The sequence below is a fragment of the Mytilus edulis genome, chromosome 1 (genome assembly GCF_963676685.1).
Source record: "Mytilus edulis chromosome 1, xbMytEdul2.2, whole genome shotgun sequence".
NCBI lineage: Eukaryota > Metazoa > Mollusca > Bivalvia > Mytilida > Mytilidae > Mytilus > Mytilus edulis.
Genome location: NC_092344.1, coordinates 120,948,148 through 120,970,274, shown reverse-complemented (window position 1 = coordinate 120,970,274; position 22,127 = coordinate 120,948,148). Strand labels below are relative to the sequence as shown.

Genomic DNA, 22,127 nt, shown 5'->3' with positions numbered 1-22,127 from the left:
GTGTGGACATCACAATATAGCAACTAATTACATAATAATTAATTATGTAATAATTATGTCATTATGAAATTATCACAATTTCAAAGATTAATCTTTCTTCTTTCTTTTGGTACCTCATTTATAAAATATAAAGAAGGATTAAATGAATTACATCAGTTTAAAGTTGTCTGATTGGGAGTTAATAAATATTTGTATTGTGCCACCTTAATTGACAGTTTTATACATGAAAGCAAGTTATTCTTCTTAAATGTCAAAAGGACACAATATTTCAATGAGTTATTGTTTTGCGAGTAATATTCAAAGACAATCATGTACGTGTTTTATAGTTTCAATGAAAACCTCATGTTTCGCCTACACTGTGGCAGAGGACTACTATGGTTAGTATTGTTATCTGTACATGTATACCATTATTATTTTAATCAACTGAAATAAATTTCAATCGAGCGACATACATTTTTATATAAATAAGTTTATTCATCAAGCATGCAACCCTTGGTTTCGAAAGATGTTAGAACTTTACCTAAATTATATATGTATATATCTTTGAGTACAACCATATCACTGGTATTAAAGAGATAATCGTAACTGCAATTACGATTATCCCAATATGGCGACGGTAGATATAGGTAAAATCTTTACACTCATTTTTCTTAATTGTAGCATGTTTTTGTCAATAGTTACTCAGCTGCAAGGTTTATCTATACCATTTCATCATATTTGAATCGTAACGGTGCACTGGAATTGTCTAAGCGCTTTGAAAATAGCCGTTGAAAAATTCGGGATGATAATCGTAACTCGGAAAAAAGATAATCGTAATTATGGTATTTAAAAATAAAAAAGATAATCGTAACTGGAAACTGTTTTATTGATATTGACACTAAAAACGTATATCTGATAGCATATTATGAAATTATGGCGATGAATTATTTACGAAACGTCCCAACATCTTATGACATTTCTTTTTATGCATATATAATTAATTGTTCTTATGAAAACAGCTACATACTAGTATGTTATAAAATTGGAAGGGTGAACAAGCTTCAAGAAATTTGGAAATGGGAAAACACGAACTTTGTTAATATACAGAAATTTCTGAGTCATGTTGGTCTCTTGTGGAAAGTTGTCTCATTGGCAAACATACCACATCTTTTTATTCATATTAGCTACTTCATGACTGTCACTGAAATTTCAGTATCTCAGATATAAACTATAAACAACACAAATTCAATTTTGAATTATGATAATATGACATCCTTAAAACATTTAATGCTATATAAGACTAGAGAATATTTGGCCCTAAATGGGATTCTTTGTGTATTATGAAATTAAGTAACGTGGAGTTCATTGACAAACATGGATTTGTGTTCTTTTATAGTTTGGCCAAAAGCCCGAAAATCAAAAAATAAAATTGATGTAGCTTTAAATTTTCTTACAAGAAATACTTATTCAAAGAATGACTGCAAAGATGAGAATAAAATAACGCATATTCCGCAAAATTAGAAACAAACTTATTAAAAATTCATAAATACTCGGTATATGAAAAGTATGCTGCATAAATATGCATGGAAGATATTGTAGAGAAAAATATTGAAGGTACTAAACAAGGAACATTTTTGTATTTGCATACTTGCCATATAATTAGTACTTTTCTATTAAATGAAAACATAAATTAGCCTTTCCTAATTTTCATGCATTTTTCTGAAGCACAAAATATTTGTTTTAAAATCTATAAAAATCTTTGTAATTAAACCAGTTCCGACTGTGATAATCTACATGTTTGGCCCTTTGATGTAATTTATCAATATACATATTTGTGTTTTTTTTTCGTCTGTCAAATGCTTCGTAAGACTATAGGTAAGGCTAATAAAAACAAAAAATAAAAGTAACAATAAACAAAAGTAACAAAAAACAAAAGTGACAATAAACAATAGTAACAATAAACTGGTAACTATTCTAGATCCTTTACCATCCACACTGTTTAAAGAAACGTCTTAAAATACATGGGAATTTGATCAAAACATTTGAATTTTATTTTTAAAATCATATATCAGTATAAAATAGAAAAAAGTGAATCCAAAGGAAAAATATGGACGGCTGAATTTATTGATAAGAACTAAATCATCAGCGTATAACAGATATGATATATCATTATCATTTAACTTGGGTGGTTCACATGTTGAGTCAAAAATAAATGGTAAATCATTAATATATAAAGAAAATAATGTAGGGCTTAAAATACACCCTTGTTTTACCCCAACTGAGGAATTAAAAAAATCAGTGATACCTTCCGAGATCTTTACCAAGTACAAAACCTCTTTATACATATCTTTCATTATACTAAAAAAAAAGGGACCATCTATGTTGTAATAAGACAATTTGTAAAAGAGGGCATCTCTATTAATAGTATCAAATGCCTTCCTGAAATCAATGAAACAGGCATATATCTTTTTTGACATATGAAAATGTGGTATACGTGACTTTCATTTTGAGCAATGAATTGAAAGGATTGCACTTTTGGAATATGGGATATAGCTAATCCATCCTTTTTCTCATCAATTAGAGATATATAGGTAAATTTATCCTAGATATTAACCTGTAAGTTTCTTCATTTATTTTTATATGCGTTAATGTCATCATTTAACTGGGCATTTAAATTATTAACACACAAAATACCATTGAAATGCTGAAAGACACATTTATTATGTTTCAGTTACTATTATCATATAAAGAAAATTACGATTATCAAAGAAGAAAAATACCATAGAGTCACGATTATCATCCCGAATTTTTCAACGGCTATTTTCACAGCTCTTAGACAATTCCAGTGCACCGTTACGATTCAAATATGATGTAATGGTATAGATAAACCTTGCAGCTGAGTAACTATTGACAAAAACATGCTACATTTAAGAAAAATGAGTGTAAAGATTTTACCTATATCTACCGTCGCCATATTGGGATAATCGTAATTGCAGTTACTATTATCTCTTTAATACCAGTGCATATATAATGCGTTGATAGAATAGAAAAAAGTCAATATTCAAAGTGTTTAATTTCACTTCATATTACACGGATAAAAATGTGCACAGTGTTCAAACCCGATTTTACTTCAGATTTTAACATTAGTCGTCAAACAGTTGTATTTTAGTGAATTATTTGTTTTCATTTAAGCGTGTTGCCAGCAAAATTGACTTCAAAGGCATATCATTGTGGCATGTAGTTTGACTTGTTATTAAAAGGCAGCACTCAAATACATTTTTTTATCTTGTTCAAACAGCACACATAATGCCGATTCACAAGGCGAAAAAGTTAATCCTTAAAGTCTTATGATGAACAATTAGGAAGATATAAATTACTGTAAACTGGGACATATTGTGTTTTACCGGATTCCAACATCATACAACAAAGCACTGATGAATATAGTGTATGTATAGTCTCTGCTATAAATTGATAAAACTACAATTCTTCTTTACAAATTTTTAAATGATAATCAAACTTATTATTCGAAGACAATATCACAACGTCATGACAAAAGTCGAAGAACGACGTAAAGACAAATAAAATTCGACAAAATACTACATGGAAAACTAAGGATCAACACGAACCTTACTAAATATCATGAGGTTACCGCATGTGCTCCAGAAGGAGTAGCAGATTCTGACCCGCATGTGACAAATGCGTGTCAAAAGTGTAAATACAAATTTGGTGATATGTAATGAGTTATAAATAAAACTCGGCAACTCAAATAGACACATGATACGTATTAAGGTCAACATCACGAATTGTATAAGCTTTAAGCTTTGCCGTCTCTTAGCTCACTAGCAACATCTTTTTTCCGGATAACGATCTTTTAGTTCCCCATTTCCTTTCTCAATTTTATTAGTACCAGATCTATTATGAAAATTAACCATTTGTGTTCAATTGCTGTTTGATGCATGCTGTTGACGCAATCGATCGGAACTCTTTCTGATAACATCGTACTATCTGAGTTTTGTTTTTAATTGAACATCGCTTAACAAATGTTGGCTCTTATAATTTTTACCCTTATTTATATGCTCCATATATCGTACAAGCAATACGGAGGGTTAAATACTCTAATAATAAAATTAGATACATGCTAACTTGCCATACAACCACTGTAACCCTTTCAAGGATTCAAACTTTTTCAATCATTACAAAGACAAATAAATAGAAACAAGTGGTTTGTTTTATCATAAGCAGTGCGAGATATTAATGATAACCCTAGTTCAGATATCAAATCAATTTGTAAAGACAGGTAGGGTAGAACAATCACGACAATCGGCAACTTTCCACAAACTACAATTATATGATCATAGCGGGTGTATACAGTCGACCAGAGATGGCCTTTTCCCTTTAAATGAAGGATATTAAAAGTTGCAAGAATCAAAATAAACAATCCCTTTCTGGACAGGGTTTATTTGACATTTCATTTGTTCTTGACGCTCCCAATGGTACATTTTTTTATGTTCCAAAAATTCTAGATTGATATGATCAAAGTGTATTTTGCAATGACGAAATTTTAAAAACGTCCTTTAAATATTGATAAAAGTACGCTACATGTGTAAACAACATTCAAGCAGCACTCTATTCACTTACACAACAGGTCAAATGTCCAAAGCGTTGACGTTTTTCTTCGCATTATCATTATATTATTGTAAAAAAAATATGTTATAACACAATATTAACTGTAATACCCCTATTTTGGACATTTTTGCCTATTGTATCTGTTTGTTTTGTTCATACATAGTTGTCTATAAAAATAGAACTTTATGCGAGTATCATACAAGATAGAGGGTAAGCTAGTCTACAAAATATATAATCCAAGTCATTATGACAGTTGTTAAAGAAGAGGGACAAAAGATACCAGAGGGACAGCCAAACTCATAAATCGAAAATAAACTGACAACGCCACTATTCTTTTGATGTACTTTAGCTTTGGATTTTGCAATTTGATAAGGGGCTTTCCGTTTTAATAAATTTGTTGATAGGGACTTCCCATTTTAATTTTTTTTTAAATATGTATATTCCCATTTCATTACACACCAAAAGAAAGCTCTATGACTTTGTTTAAACTCAATTATCAATCTGCTTTTGAAGAACTTTTCCACCCAATTTTTCATTTGCCGAACTCAACCTATATGCCAATTTTCCACTTTCATTGATAGTTATATTAAATGTTCTTAAAAGAAAACCCATCCTTCTGAGAAGCGTCGCAGACGTTTAATCATGAATCTCATTCAATGATTGGTTTCTATTTTCATGGTGAAAAAAATTAAGAAGGAAGAAAATAGACGTAATTTTGCATGCGTTCTATTGCAAAAAGGGTATTTAGATTTTTAATTTAGTAATTAATTTGGTTTTTCCTTGATAACGGTTGTGGCTTTTGATCCTGATTTATAAACAACTGCACCATGTTTTCTCATGACAACTTAATTAATTTATTTTCCAATCGAATGGTATACGAATTAGCTATATGTGGTATTTCTGACAAATTTAAAACTTTCATTTGAACATTCCTACTTTGGTCACTAGTCTTATACAAACGAAGAACTCTATGCATTGCTTAAATATCCTGACTTGATTATCTTGTCTAATTGTTTTATATACACATCGTTGTCAACATATTTGATGCGACTGTCATACAAGTGAAAGTTTTGTGATTTTACTTTTTGGTACATGTAACACATTTTTTGCCATATATTGGAGGAATCTTTTTTGAGAAAACCATTAAGTTTCATAACAAGGTTATACATGTTGCACACATAAAAGAAAGTGTAGAGGTGAAACATAACACCTCTAAACATAATTTGATTGAAAGAATGACATGTACATGTTTAAGTTTTGACATTGTAATTCAAAGTATTAAGATAGATACATGAAGAAAAAAAACGAAACCTTTCAAGAAATAGATGTATCACAAATAGTTTGACATATATTTATTTTTGGTTTGTTGAAAAAATTCTTACGTCCATGGATTTATGAGTTTTGAACAGCGGTATACTACGGTTGCCTTTATTTACGTTATATGTTTTTGTCAAATTTCATTAAAACCGCCCAGAATTTCATAGCAATATATCAAATATTACATAACGCACATTTTTGTGCAAAACAAATTGTCATTAATATGCGGCAATATTTATATTGAAACAAACTCTAAATAAAAGGTTTATGCATTAGACCAATATCCATCCGTTTGCAAACACAAATGTGACAACCCATTATATGACACTCGTTGAATTCAATGTTTCTCGGTTGGGACAGCCATATAAAGAAAGTGGCGGAATTTAACACCAGCCTTCGGCCTAAGTTTAATCAGTGAACTACAGAACACAAGAACCTGTAAAAATCAGCAGTTTTGAACGCAACATTGTAGTAGCTGTCCTGTTTTCAGCAGCCTTTGTCTTGTTGTTTAACAATCATTTAGAATAATTAACTAAACTTTTTGTTTATGATTATTCCTTTTGTATAAGATGAAATTACATAAAATAAAAAGATTGTCTATGGATGCCAATGTGACAACTCTCTTTCAGAGACGAAATGACGTAGACGTTAAAAAAGACTGCAGGTCACCGTACGTTCTTCGGAAATGATCAATGGCAAAAGTAAACAAACAATTCAAATGTAAAAATTAACGTCCTGATGTTTGTACAAAACAATACACCAAAAACAAATATGATATACAATAACAAACGACAGATGGATACTTAAGAAAGTACAGAAAGACAGATAAGAGCGGACTAGCTTATACAAAACTCATGTATCTAAGACTAAAATTTCAATCAGTACACATAAAAAATCTGTTTATCTGACTTTCAGGAGTCATAATGTCAAAGTTACTCTTACATGTTTAGTACAGAACCCCCTATGGTGTGTAACAAATTAAGTCATCTTATCATTTAGTTGTTTGACCTTAAAAATGGAAAATAGGGGCAATCAATATCTGACAGTTTACTATAGGTTGATTATTATATTTTTCTCTCATAAAATTAAGAACATGACAGTTCCCGTTACCCTAAAGATAAATTTCAATGACTAATACCGAAAAGGACAGCATCATTTAACTGTGCATTGTTTTCCTTCAAAAATATTCCCTCCTAACTTGCTTTAATTATCTGTTACATATCAAACAACGCATCTTATGAATCGTTTGTCAAATGTTGATTGGCAGTCATTGCATCTTTAAGCAATAGGTCATGTGAATTATTAAAATCAATTTTGAAATTAAAATATAGATTCAATGGCAGGTTTTCGGTTATTTTTCCTTATGGTATTTCCTTATAGTAAGCGTGGGTAAACTGTATTTAAAATTTACGTTCAAACTGTTTACAAATAAGATTTTTTATGAATGATATTTATTAAGAACAGTCATATGTGGGTTAATAGATGTTGGTTCTTATTTTATAGTTTTCTTTACTACAAAATGATTTGATATAGCTTTCATTATAATTCTTTTCCTGTTACACATTTAAATCATCTCTGTTTTCAGATGGGAACGGGAAAATGGTTCCATATTTTCCATTTCTATGTAACAACATTCCAGACGGAGTGTTAATTTCCCAGATGATACGATATTCCGGGGCTTGTAATTTCTGTTATGATTTCTTGATAGAGGGTTGCGTCTCACAAAAAAGCTATTATATTTCAAGATTTCAAAGTGGTTAAGTTGAAATTGTCCCGTCATAACTTTTACGGACGCAATCGCGAGTTGGTAGACCGTTATGCCCGCGTCACACTGTCCCGATTTTTATATACGATGGACACCCGAATGCGAAAATTGTAAGTTCGTACGAAGTTGGTCCCGATCTCGTTAAAATACCAAAAAGTGACCGAAGCAAGTACGATGAATAACGAAGTCTATATGACGGTGCCGAAATTATATACGATAGCAAAAGATGGACATACGAAGGTTAACCGAAGACGGGTATTTAAGCTTCATATCTCAGCCGAAGCCTACACGATGGACCACGAAGGCTACACGATGGATTACGATGATGGCGGGATGGCCATACGATGTCTAAAAGATACGAACAGAATTTCGACAACATATCGTTTCTGTACAAGTCTGCCATGCATGGCGAGAAATCGATCTTTTTGTCTAATTCTTATAAAACTTAGTTTATTATTCCCTCGCCTACTACATGTAAGTTGCGTGTAGATACAATTGTTATGGACACTCTAGAACCAAAATGCTCAAAACTTGGTATGGTATTACTCGTTAAGAATATCTTAAGCGCTATTGACTTTAAAGTTCAAAGGTCAAGGTCACAGTGGCAGTTGTAATACAAGGCAATATCGCCCTTGTGGACACTCTAAAACCAATATGCTTCAAAAGATTTTAACCACATTAGGTATATTGTTCCTCCTTGTAATGATCTGACATGTTTTACGTTCAAGACCAAAGGTCAAGGTCATGCAGATAGACTTGTTTTTTCTCCTTGAAATAGCATAATACACAGGAAATTGGTTGCTCATTTTTAACCTGCTGGTTCTAAAGACAATATTAAAGGTATTTTCAGTTACTGAATGTTTTGGTTGATTTCTAAAAAAATAGTTTATGTATCAAATATGCATATTCAATTTACAATTTTCTGCATGTGTCATATACAAATATAGTGTCCATATTTGTCCCCAATATGTTACATACGAGGGGATGCCACGCTCGGCATTGCCTTGTTTGATCTGTAAAATGTGTGCACTAGTCTGAATAATCACCCATAATTATGCCCATGTTTACTGATCTATCTTAAAGGTAAGGTAATGGGTTCGTTGATCCCTTTTAAGAAGAAAAAAAAAAGAGCTCTTTCCAGGAGAATATCATAATAATATAGACAAAAGGAAGGATGTGGGGAAAGCAACAAATGCGGCAAAATATGACATATAGAAAACAAAATGGTTATGGAGTAAACATTCGTGTGACAACAACTCAGACGATACATAAAAAATCAGAAAAAGTTGGTTTCCCTATATACGTGTACCTGCAGTGTTGGTGTACGAGGCGCGTTTATGATTTTCATTATGTGACTTGATATGAAAAATTGACAAAAAATAATATTTTACTTGTAAAAGTAAATCCTGAGCCTGTAATAGCTGCTCTTCTTGTTCCATTTGAATTAATAGAAACAACGCTGTCGCCTTTCTTGTTCTCATAGAATCATATGATATGAGCTCCATATTTTGTGAACGTCTTTCTTAACTGTCGTATTAGACTGACCAGTGCATATCGCGCATGGCACTTTAAATGTATTTTAGCGCGAAAATTAACTTACATTTAGCTGGATTTATTGCCGTCGTAGTTCCATCTTGTCGCCTTCGTACTTTTATTCGATGGCAACACGACGAGATTACGAGGTCTTCACGAAGTCGTGTTGCCATCGTAAGACCTTCGGGTATCTTCGTGATTCATTCGTTTAGACATCGCAATGTCAAAACTGCCCGATGGAAACGATGGAAACACGAATGCAATACGATGTGCAAAGATGCATTCCCGGTGACATTACGATGGTGAGGATGGTGATACGAACTCAATACGAACCCTCAACATCGGACGCACCTTCGGGGATTTTTTAACATGTTAAAAAATTTAGAACCCTTCCCGAAGTTGTCCCCGAAGGCTAGAAAAAGTGGCCGATTGTTAAAGATGGTTAAAGATGGCACTACGAATAGCCCGATCTGGATACGATCAGTCCCGATTTTGAAAATTTCCATTATCGTGTTGCCATCGGCGTAAAAATCGGGACAGTGTGACGCGGGCATTATGAAATCACTGTTTCTCAGATGACGACAAATATGTTCCAATTGTTGCAAGTACAATCCCTTTAACTTTTCCCTGATTGTTATCTAATGAATTTGACTTGTTACCGGGTTTATACTTGCATGAACAACAAGACGGTGCAATATGTGGCGCAGGATCTGCTCAACCATCCGAAGCACTTGAGATCACTGAAGTGTTTCGTCGGGTTCGTGTTATTCATTCTTTGTTTTGTTTTTAGTGTTTTGTGTAATGTTATCCTTTGTTTGTCTGTTGTCTTTTTTTTTTTTGCCATGGCGTTGACAATTTATTTTCGACTCATGAGTTTGAATTTCAATTTGGTATATTTGGCCTCTCTTTATACGCACAAGGTTGTATGAATTACTGACATCCTAGAATTATAATGGTTACAATACCGTTTATAATTATCAAAAATGTATCAAAGATACCAGTTGTATAATTTACGCAATATGAGCGTTTCGTCTACATAAAAACTTCCCAGTGACTTAAATTGTAGTGGCCCAACGGTTTTGAAAGATTATGCTAAAAAAAACAGCTAATGTAATCTATTCCTGAGGTTAAAATCCTATATGTTTTAAACAATTCAAAGATAGATGAATATCTCATTTATAAAGATGACATATCAATATTAAATCATGTAAACAGAGAGTGCTAACTACTGGGTACCACCCGGGAGGAAACCTCATCCAGCAGTGTCATCATATCTACATGTTTTAATAGATTACTGATCCCTTTTATTTCTCAAAGCGACACTACACAAAACTACATAACCCTGTATGCCAAATTATATATGTTGGTCAAGATCTTACTCTATGAGTAGTTTCAATACTTTTAAATTTTGAAAAACTAAAGCTTTTCTATCTCAGGAATAGATTACTATAGCTGCATTTGGCAAAACTTATAAGGAATGTTTGGTCCTCAATGCTCTTAAAATTCATACTTTATTTAACATTTTTATTCGGCCGTCGCTGAAGAGACATTTGTAGATGAAACGCGTGTCTGGTGCCAATATAAAATGCTAATCCTGGTTTCTTTGATGAGTTAATTTATTCCATGTGCAGTCAACAAAGTCCCCTAACTTTGATTTTTTTAGGGAAAGTACATCATCTACATGAGTAAACAGTTATAAATAAAGGCAACGGTAGTATATCGCTGTTCGAAAGTCATAAATCGATTAAGACAAAAACAAATCCAGGTTACAAACTAAAACCGAGGGAAACACATCAACTATAAAAGGAAAATAACGTAACGAAACAACAGAAACACTGAAGTGACTACAGTAAAAAATAAATGCAACAAAATTCAGGACAGAGAAATACACAATAAACAAAACAATTGTACGTTTCGACATAATAACCACAGAATAAAAACGAACACGTAAAAATTAAATTATGCAAGCTTCTACATTAACTCCCAATGAAAACAATAATTTGTTTTATGTCGATATCAATTGTCAAGGTCAACTGAATCGAAATTGTTTCGTTTTCTGAGAATAAACTGGGGGTTTTAAAAATCCTTCTGTTGGGTCAGAATAAATCAATTGTAAAAAAAACCTCAATTTGCAACCCTGTCTACAAAGGAAATTGTTAACGTGAAAATGCCACAAAAAAAATATAAAAAAAACCACAATCTGGTAAAATAATCCTTGCAGATATTTGTTATACTTTTTAAATCTGTCACATGTATTCAAAGCTATCCTGTTCACTAAAGTTTATTCTGCTTCTGCTTATTAATACTATTTTCTTTCACAAAATAATGGCTAAGATTGTTATAAATGAAAGTGTTGCACGTTTTTCGGTCGAAAAAATAAATGGTCAAGGAAACTAACAAAAATTCAATAGAAAACTGACCAGAATAAAAGAAGATACATTGGAATTAAAGTCAAAGAACACACTTTTTTTTTCAATGAATATGCATACTTGGTAAAAGAGAGTTAACTCAATTTAAAAAATCGGCATTCTTGCACAAAAAAGAAAACAACCGTTACCTTACAGGTTTAGCTGACAGAGGGGAGGTTACACAAATTAAATTGGTTCATAAAGTTGTGAAAAGAAAATGTTGGGATGATCTAGATAATGGGATCTGCTTCCCTTCCGCAGAACCTCCTTTCTATCCAATTTGTTTTATTGGTATATACTACTCAGTCTTCAGTTTTCTATGCAAGGTTCAGTACTATTTTTGGGTCAGTTCGTCGTCTTTCGTTTTTTGCCATGGCTTTTTCATCATTTAGTTTCGATTTTTGAATATCCCTTGGTATCTTCCATCTTTTTTGGACAACAATACATTTACTGATAAAGAGAGAAACAAATACGTTATGGACGGACCGACGGAATTTCAATATCATTTTAGGCTTATTAAAAACGACTAGTCTGAAAACAGGACAAAACAGTGAAATTCTTCGAAAACAAAGTTCGTACCAAGTCAGGAAAATGGCCATTGTTATATTATATTTCGTTTCTGTGTGTGTTACATTTTAATGTTGTTTTTCTGTTGTGTCGTTGTTCTCCTCTTATATATGATGCGTTTCCCTCAGTTTGAGTTTGTAACCAGGATTTGTTTGTTTTTTTCTCAATCGATTTATGAGTTTCGAACAGCCGTATACTACTGTTGCCTTTAGTTATTTCTTACTTCCCGAATCAAAGTCTACAGAGAAAGGTTTTGACGATTTTTTTGGGCATCCCTTTTGTTGTTTAGATCTGAGTTTTTCTGATGAAAATAAATGCTAAATATGATTTACTTTAGTTGCATAATGTTATAAGCATAGCAAATTCACAGATAGATTCATATACCGCCACATGCACATGTGATGGTTATAATATTTCATGCAGTATCAACCATCCCATTTAAAGTAACGATCATTCGATAAATAAACAAATCACAATATGTTAACAAAAACACTTCATTGATAAATCCACACAATAGTTTTTCTTCCAAATCGCTCATACGGTACGGTTTACTTTATAAACTTCGGTGACAAAACATTATACGATATTACCTTCATCAGCTTGTTAAAAGAGTTATATCCAATCCGTCGTTGAAAACATTCATGGTACATAAAGTTTAGTATATCAAATAATCCTACTTCGGTCTACTCTGTTTAGCATTTCACTTCAACCTTATCTATGTCCAATTCAATTTGAACTTCACATGAATGGTCATCATCATTTCTGTCTTCAACTTGATCGTCACAGTAGCTATGGTAGGACCCAGAGTCCCGAAGTTTTACCAGTGGATTTTTTTCAGATTTCACAAATTTATTGAAATTAGTTTCGGAGACAACATCTTGACTGCCTTTATCACTGAGTCTAAATGAAGAAATACTGTCTGCGAAACTAAGAGGTGAGAAAGATGACTGTTTATGTTTCTTTGGTAATGATAAATGTAGTTGTTTCCAGAATTGGTCTAAAGCTTTTGAATTATTTTCACCTGGCCATTTAATGTAAGTTACAGATTCTATTATCATTTTTAGATTTTCGTCCATTTCATGCTCCACATGATTTATGTCTTCCAGAAGTACAGGAATAATCTTATGTTTCCTTTTTAACATCTGAGTCTGAGCTACTTGATACTCGAACCGTGTAAAGTCGCTCTGTATGTATTGTTGACTGACCACGATAATTGTACGGCGGCTGTTATTTATGGCCCATATTATGTTGTTCGCTATTGCTGTAAAAAAAAGGAATTTAGGATTAGTAAAATATCTATGCAGCATTTATTAAGATTTGTTGGAACTGAGACATTAGAATCTAAAGTAGTTATTACCGGACGACTTTCTGTATAAATGATCACCTTTAATTAATTCCAAGTCTTGTTGCATATAATAGTATGCTACTACATGACCTTAATCATTGAAAGAGTTCATTAAAGTGTTATAAAAAAGTATATGCTCACCCTCACCAGATATTAGTCCACCCTCACCAGATATTAGTCCACTTACTCTTACAGAATCACAAGGTCTATAATTCCTGAAATCTATAAAGGTCAATACTCACCATAGCCACGTGTATAGTCCTTGAGGTCTAAAAGGTCAATACTCACCATAGCCACGTGTATAGTCCTTGAGGTCTAAAAGGTCAATACTCACCATAGCCACGTGCATAGTCCTTGAGGTCTAAAAGGTCAATACTCACCATAGCCACGTGTATAGTCCTTGAGGTCTAAAAGGCCAATACTCACCATAGCCACGTGTATAGTCCTTGAGGTCTAAAAGGCCAATACTCACCATAGCCACGTGTATAGTCCTTGAGGTATAAAAGGTCAATACTCACCATAGCCACGCGTATAGTTCTTGAGGTATAAAAGGTCAATACTCACCATAGCCACGTGTATAGTCCTTGAGGTCTAAAAGGCCAAGATTCATCAGCATCACTGTATTCCTGGGGTCTAAGAAGTCAATATTCCACAACAACAATTCTATAATTCCTGAAGTCTCAAAAGGCCAATACTCATCATAGTCACGTGTATAGTTATTGTGCTCTTATAGTCTAATATTCACTAGCATCACATCTATAGTTCATGAAGTCTAATAAGGTCAATACCTACCGTCACTCACCAGGAGAGTAAAACAGTGTAAATGTTATACTTACTATCCCCTGGTATGAAGTCTCTGTAATGTAAACAAAGTTTAAATCCCATCTCTTTTTCCAACTTAGGGTAAAGTCGTTTATAGACAAACTCTTCATCTGCTTCTGACGACCTGTATGATACGAAGGCATCAAACTCTTTATCATCTGAAATAATAAACAATATAACATTCTAATGATGTGTCTGTATCAAAGTCCGTGCCATCTGAAAGGATACATAATAACATTCATCAGGCTGACATATATTTCCCAACTTATTCGGTATTCTAGAGCTTGCAACTGATACTAAGACTTTGTAAAACGTCACCAGTGTCTGAGTAGAAAGTTGATGAACCATGGGTGAAAGAACTTCGCGTCCTTTTTCTAAAAAAAAAAGTACCAAGACCTTGTTGATAAATTTTCCGTATCAACTTCACCAATATTATACACGATGGTCCAGAAGTATAGATTCTTGGAACTGACGTTGTTTATCATCTAAAATAGCGTGTAATAGTATTCTATTTTTATCTGTCTTTATGAGTATTACTTTTACATGTTCTGCTGTTTTGATTATATCCATTTGACGTGGCTCTGTATTTAAACATCCCTTCATTGTGTTATTGTGCTATTTTCATATTCTTGTCTCTCATTTTTACGAATTGCTTTGTCTATATGCCTTTTTGTGTTTCTTTGATGTAAATTTCTATGTCTTAATAGTTATTTAGATTATAACACAATATTGACTGTCGTACCCCAATTTTTTACATTTTTAACTTGTATGTCTGTTGGTTTTGTTCACATATAATTGTCAATGTAATGGAATTTGTTGAGACTGTCATACAAGTGAGAGGTTTTGCTAGCTATAAGACTAGGTTTAATCGCCCATTTTTTACATAAGAAAATGCCTGTACCAAATCAGGTATATGCAAGTTGTTATCCATTCGTTTGATGTGTTTGAGCTTTTAATTTTACCATTTGATTAGGGTCTTTCTGTTTTGAATTTTCCTCGGCTTTCGATAGTTGTGTGATTTTGCTTTTTTTCTCTCAGACTGAAGAATACCAATTAGCACACATCAGTGCAACGGATTAAGTATAAAAACGTCAAATACTTTCTGAGAAAAACTATACCCTGTGCAATGTCAAAATATAACTAAGTGTACTATATCAATAGAATATGGAATCATCAATTTTCAGAATTTGTGTAAATCAAGACATATTTAGTTATGTTTTGATTTATCAAAAACAAATTTGGTGTTGGTACCGAGTTTGACGATTTTATCCCCCATATAGCAGTAAAAATAAAATAAACTATTTTCGGTAAAGGACACATGAAGCTTATCAGCAAAATTATGAAGCTATAGCGAGTTTGGCTTCTTGTTTTGTGTTAATAATTAGAAACTTACCAGTATTTGGTGGAAGCAAATTAACGGGAATTCAAATTAAAATATTGTGTATCGAATAAACGTATAATAAAAATTTTCTCTTAATTCATCTTCAAGTGACACAACTGTTGGATAATATTGCTTAGTAAGTTTAACATGTAAAGTTGTTAAGTAAAACATAGTTGGCAAAAGATGTTAAGTTAAGTTTAGATTAAAATATAAATTATTGGTGCGTAGTATTTCTAACAAGTATATCAATTAATTTTATGTCTCATTTTCTTGTGTGTGACTGCTCTTTATTAAAGGAGGCTATTTAAAGCTTCAAGAAAAACTGACAATTTAGTTTTATGTTACATATAATGCATTAATTCAGCAACTGTAATTCCTAATTTTGTGTTACAGGCTTTTTACATTGAAGATGCAAAATATAAATATTAGGTTTAAAGTTAAAATTCAGCTTTTCAGAACTCAACCACTATCTACCTTTATGTCAAAATGTTTATTGATTTTAATACAGGCCAAAAGGTGACTATCTTTATGTGTCATCCTATAAAATATTGCCTGTAGAACTTAGTAAAATTATATCTATGTAAGAATATAAAACTGACGAGATGTGTTGTGATTGCCAATGAGAGAACTATCCATTGAGAAAAGTCAATTTAAAATTTACAACAGTTATATATATACTTTTTAGCAGGTTCACTGTAAACTATAAATATTATTTATCAATTTTTTAGTTTTAAAGATACTTAGCAGTAAGTGTGATGGCTGAAACTGATTCAAAAGTTTCCAACCAATATTTAAGCGGTTCGACACCATTTGATTACGCCCCGACTTAAAATATTTCTAATAAGAAGTGGTTGACGTTTTGGTTTAATTTGTTGTGAACCTTTAGGATTGTATGTGTAGGATTACATAGTATCCCCATGAAATCATGTTCCATGCATGTACAAAATTTCACGGATAGGACCTGTGATATTTTGTGCAGGACAGAATTTTGTTATAAAATATTGTCCACTTCTGTGTAAAAGTGTCCCTTGAAAAGATATTCTATTTTGACCTTTGTTGGATATTTTTTCATAGTGAATTCAAGTCCTAATTGCATAAACGTCTTGTTATTATTGTTATTATCAAGTACTAGGGATAATTTTTCACTAAGGGAGTAACTATTTTATAGTTTACAAATATGATATTCTGTCCCGTGAACAAAATTTCACAGATGAACCACAGGCACTTGTATCAGAAAAAAAATTCCTATATACCTTATTATGTGTGTGTTATAATAAGGTATATAGGAATTTTTTTTCTGAGACATGTGCCTTTGAGATGAACTGTGAAATATAGTTGAAGAAGACACAATTTCATGGGACACTTGTTTGGCTTACGTATGCTCTCAGACTCTGTTATTCATATTATTTTTGGCTTTTTAAAGTGTTGGTAACGTTTTTACCTGGTTCAAATTCTTCTTGAAACACGTGCAGTAAGGATTGGATTCACATCATGTTTTTAGTAATATAGCTAAACGGGGAATCGTCAGATACGAAAAATACATTTGAAAGTGAACAACAATAAAAAAAAAAAAATACTTACCGCCGTCTTCAAAAGGTTGAAACCTGTGAACAATTTTCATAATCATGAGAACTCTATGCCTCCACATACAATAAAGAATTGCACCAACTATTGCAAAGAGACAAAATACCACAATAACGGATCCAACAATAACCCACCATGTCCAAGAAGTGTCTTCTGGTAATTCTTAAATAGAAAATCTCAAATGATTAACCAGCATCATGTTTTTATAATAAACGATATTTTTTTCTACTAATTATGAAAAATTAACAAATTTAAAATTTTGTATGCTATCAACTGAATAGTATTGGCAATCTTCTGATTGTCAAGTGATGGCTTTTTCTGATGCACTCTGTGCGTATATATAAAATTTAGTCCTTGTATCCGCTATGATCAGTTTATTTTATACTAATTTAGAACTAATTGCCAGTTGCATTAATTTATCTTAAACTTCTCATTTGAATTTACTGATCGAGAAAACCGGCATAATACTTCGATGAAGACTACCAGTATTGCCTGTCGTTACCAAATATTGTGAAATCCCTAATTTACAAATCAAAACTGGTTTTTTAAACATTTTTATTGCTTTTGGCAAAACAAATACCCCTTGATTAAGGAAAGCCTTATGTTGTGGTTGATAGTAAATTTATGGCAGTTAACTGTTGCTCAGTTTGTTTCTGTTGCTGTGTTCTGTGCACTGTTTTTATCGATGTTAATATTTTACCATGGTGTTGTCAGTTTATTTTTCGACATATGAGTTTGAATACCCCTTTGGTATTATTCGCCTCTCCTTTGCCACAATTCATAAAATATTATACATAAAGTATCAATAAAAGTGTATCAGACTTTAAATGTCAATTAAAATACACATACTGTAGTTACATCTATGCGATTTTATGTTTGTTTACAAGTTGCTACTCAGCTAAAACTTATATGCACCTCTTATAAATATATATATATTAAAATTTAATATAATTCAGCAGAGCATTAACACCTTTACAATAAGTGATTACGCTAAAAACTGTGAGACGATTTCAAATGGATATGGTTTACTGAAATCGAACAATAGAGATCCGGGTACATGTTTGTCCAGTTTTATTATTTACATGGATGACTGGTACTTTAATATCCGGGTACTTGTTTGTTCAGTTTTTTAACCATTTTCCCATAATATCATGTTTAAGTATGATAAATTTCATGAAAGAGCGTTATTTCCGATTGTGTAAACACAGTTTGTTTGTGTGTATAATTCAAAAGAATAGACATGGGATTGACTATTTTATTATGAAGTTATTATATTAATTGTCTTTCTTCCCTATATTAATTTTTTTATTTATTTTTCTCGAATGTTGAAGGTAAAATTGATATTTAAAAGTAAAAGGTATTCAGTACAATTCTATAGCTGTTGACAAGAGGCATTATTATGAAGTTATTTAGTAAGGCTCTTCCAATATATCCAAATGTATTATATCTGTGATATTCATTAGCTTATAAGACGGGTATGTGTATTTGTAACTAATTATAACAAATGTTATGAAAAAAAATATCATTGTCGCCACAATTCAAGCCATAAGTTGGTGGACGAAACATAACACTGTTGCCAACAGAAAAACGAGTAAATAATATCTGAAGATAGAGCGTTCGTGATTTCTATGAATAGTTAGAAGTTCAAACAAATATTTAACTCCAACACACTCATTATGAGTCAGGATCCTGTCACCCAATGGATGTCGTTTCGTACTGTCTGTCACATTTGTTTTCCGTTCATTATAGTTGGTATTGTGTTAGTTTAACTTTAAGTCCTGTTTGCATTTCGTAAAAAGCGTTACCTTCTGCATGTGGTAAACCTAAAATTTTGTTTGTTTGTTTGTTGTTGTTGTTGTTGTTGCTGTTGTTGCTGTTGCTGGGGTTTTTTTCGGTAAGAGGGGGTATACATTGAGGATGGGTGCTGTTATACTCAATATTTCATGCAGTGCCGTATTTTTTTGCGTGATACGGCTTTAGTCTTAATAGTTTTACCAAACATAGTAATGAATGCTCGGAAGAAACATAAGGTTTAGTACGCATGACAATCGCAGTGTTCTTAAACTTCTCCCATAGCATGTAGTATTATAAACTAACTTACTGACTGGTCTCATTCTTTCACAATGTTTCCCAGTGTAGTCATGGTGACAATCACAGTACTCATGACCAGTTTCATTTAAACGACAAGCACCATAGGGTGGATTGCAATCTCGACAACAAATCTTTTCACATTGTCCTCCATAACTACCAGGATCACACGTACAATTCATTTCTATTTGTGTAGGTAAGTATATTGCATTACACACTCCAAAATCACACCTGAACCCATTAGGCATACATTCCCTTTCATGGACAGGTCTTGTGAGATAAAGATGAGAACATACATTTCTAGCTTGGTCATCGATAGGTTTGTTAACTGTTGTACTGTCAACAACAACAGTATTGGTCGTGATGTCGTTTATAGTTTTGTTTATAATTTCACACGATAATTGTCCATTATGGTATTCACATGCTTTTGGCGGGAAACAAAAACGTGGGCACTGCTTTTCACATCGATTACCAGTCCACTGACTATCACATATACAACGTCCTTGTTTACACACACCATGTTCACATCCAGAATTGTTAACACAGTAAACATTGGATGGTAAAACTGTTGTTTCATTGTTCATGTTAGACGTCCAGTAGGTTCCTGAGGTTACGTTTTCAATTGGTGTTGCGTCAGTGGTAAAATTAGTCGAATCCTTTTCACAAAGGTAAACTCCATTTTGAAAAACACAACTTTCTCCATTCACACATTCGCACTCTGAGGTTTCACAAAAAGGTTGTTTCCATCCAGGGTCACAAACACAGTAATAGCGTGATTTGTCGCAGTACCCATGAACACAAACAAACCCTGGTGCACATGTTCTTTCGTCTAGAGTTCTCATCTCGCCTTCAACACCTATGAAATAGTATGACATATAAAGTAAAAACAAGATTACAAATTCATTACAAGTCATGATAACAAACGATGAAAATTTTAAATGCCCAAAACTTTCAAACTTCAGTCCCATTTAACATTCTCAGCCTACATATATGTATATATAGACCTATATACTTCTACATCATTACACATTATTTGTTTTTATAACAGAGAGTTTTGTCTCCATACTGTACGTTGTTTAACAACCTAAAGGTGAAATGTATTCATGCCTATAAAGTTTCTATCTGAAATGAAGCAGAAATTTGTCAGTTCGATACAGATTTGTTTGTAACAAATTTGACTGTTGATATTATAAATAATTCCCGTAAACTCAAATAATTTAATGACGAATAAATAACATAAGAAAAGTTAATCGGGGCTTATTTAGACTTTTTATCATATATTACACGTGGAAATGTTTTATTTATTGTATCCGATCAAACAGTTAAGTATGCATCTATACTGTGAAGCACGTGTTACCGATGGAAATCAGTCAGACCATTAATGTAGTTGGTAAAGTCAAACAGCTTTACATGATACGAATTAGGACCGATTGTACTTTACGGCAGATCATTGCGAATAAAAAAATGTTGTTACATGAAAGCGTTAAGTGTTGCTCTGATGTTCTTTACTTCCGGGTTAATGATGTCTAACTAATATAAACCAGTCAATATATGTTCGTGTTATGTAGAAATGAATCCTACCATGGATGGCAATAACCCAGGTTAACTAATGGATGTTCATATATTTCTATTGTACTTATAGACCGACAGCCAGGTGTAGCGTATTTTAAATGACTTCGGTACCATTAGCCTGTCGTGACTTTGATACTTATGTGTAATTAAAAGGCAATAAATATTGAGTACATGCTATAATAGACTATAGAATAAGCCAACATCAATATTTTGTATTTATATATTTGCTCAATTAGATAATTAAACTTTCGGTTATGAATAAAAAGGTATGTTATTGAAACCGCAATCCAACAAGCTATAGACTAGTGAAGCGAAATCAATTATTCAAATATCTGTAAATGCTGCCATCAACTGTGAATCGACTGTTACTTAAAGACTGTGTTTTAGTGGAACTTAAACAATTAATCATGGTACTCCTTTTGTTATGAACGCAATATTCGAAAAGCGTCATATGCAAGCTAGCAAACGAGGCATGTTTGTCAATGAGACCACTAATGTAATGAACAAGGTAATATTCATTTGTTTTTTTAAGCTAAGAATCAAACCGTAAAGCTAATTTATCCAGTTAAAATAAATAATGAAAATCAAGCACTAAAAGTGTTATTTATTATGAAAAACATAGTTAACAAAGCGGAGCAACTAAACCGAACAAACTACAGGCTTTTGCAGTTATATAGTATTAATCGAACTAAATGCTTATTAATGCAGTGGTTGTCGTTTGTTGAGTGTTACATATTTGTTTTTCGTTCATTTTTGAACATAAATTAGGCCGTTGATTTTCTAGTTTGAATTGTTTTACATTTGCCATTTCCTGACCTTTTATAGCTGCGGTATGGGTTTTGCTCGTTGTTGAAGTTCGTACACTGACATATAGTTAATTTTTGTATCATTTGGTCTCTTGTGGAGAGATGTCTCATTAGCAATCATACCACTTCTTTTTTAAATGTAGTTCGACACATGTAGTGGTCGTGGACTGGTATCTATACATTCCAACATCAAAAAGACAATACACACTCTGGGAGTACTCGCAGTTACTGATTGCTCGGTCAAAGCCAATAACAATTAGCAAAACAGTGCGGAAATTATCTGAAGCGTTTTTTAAAAGAGAACATAGAAAACTTGAAGGCCGTGCGGTGGCTT

At 32.5% G+C, this 22,127-nt stretch overlaps 1 protein-coding gene across 1 annotated transcript; it reads right to left on the bottom strand.

Annotated features, from left to right (window-relative positions):
* Positions 1-12,510: 12,510 nt before the first annotated feature.
* Positions 12,511-20,653, bottom strand: LOC139504112 (uncharacterized). The gene is made up of 4 exons (XM_071294176.1): positions 19,429-20,653; positions 17,325-17,489; positions 14,377-14,520; positions 12,511-13,456 (listed from the first exon to the last, which is right to left on the bottom strand). Exons 1-4 carry the CDS (start codon positions 20,381-20,383, stop codon positions 12,888-12,890), a joined length of 1,833 nt encoding a protein of 610 aa, XP_071150277.1. The 5' UTR covers positions 20,384-20,653; the 3' UTR covers positions 12,511-12,887.
* Positions 20,654-22,127: the final 1,474 nt, after the last annotated feature.

What these genes read in the sequence shown, in the direction of transcription:
- LOC139504112 (XM_071294176.1), bottom strand. Translation starts at nt 20,383, where the DNA reads ATGGGACTGAAGTTTGAAAGTTTTGGGCATTTAAAATTTTCATCGTTT. An exon ending in TGAAAGAATGAGACCAGTCA is followed by an intron (nt 17,490 to 19,428) that starts GTAAGTTAGTTT and finishes TTTCTATTTAAG; the next exon opens with AATTACCAGAAGACACTTCT. An exon ending in TCAACCTTTTGAAGACGGCG is followed by an intron (nt 14,521 to 17,324) that starts GTAAGTATTTTT and finishes TTATTATTTCAG; the next exon opens with ATGATAAAGAGTTTGATGCC.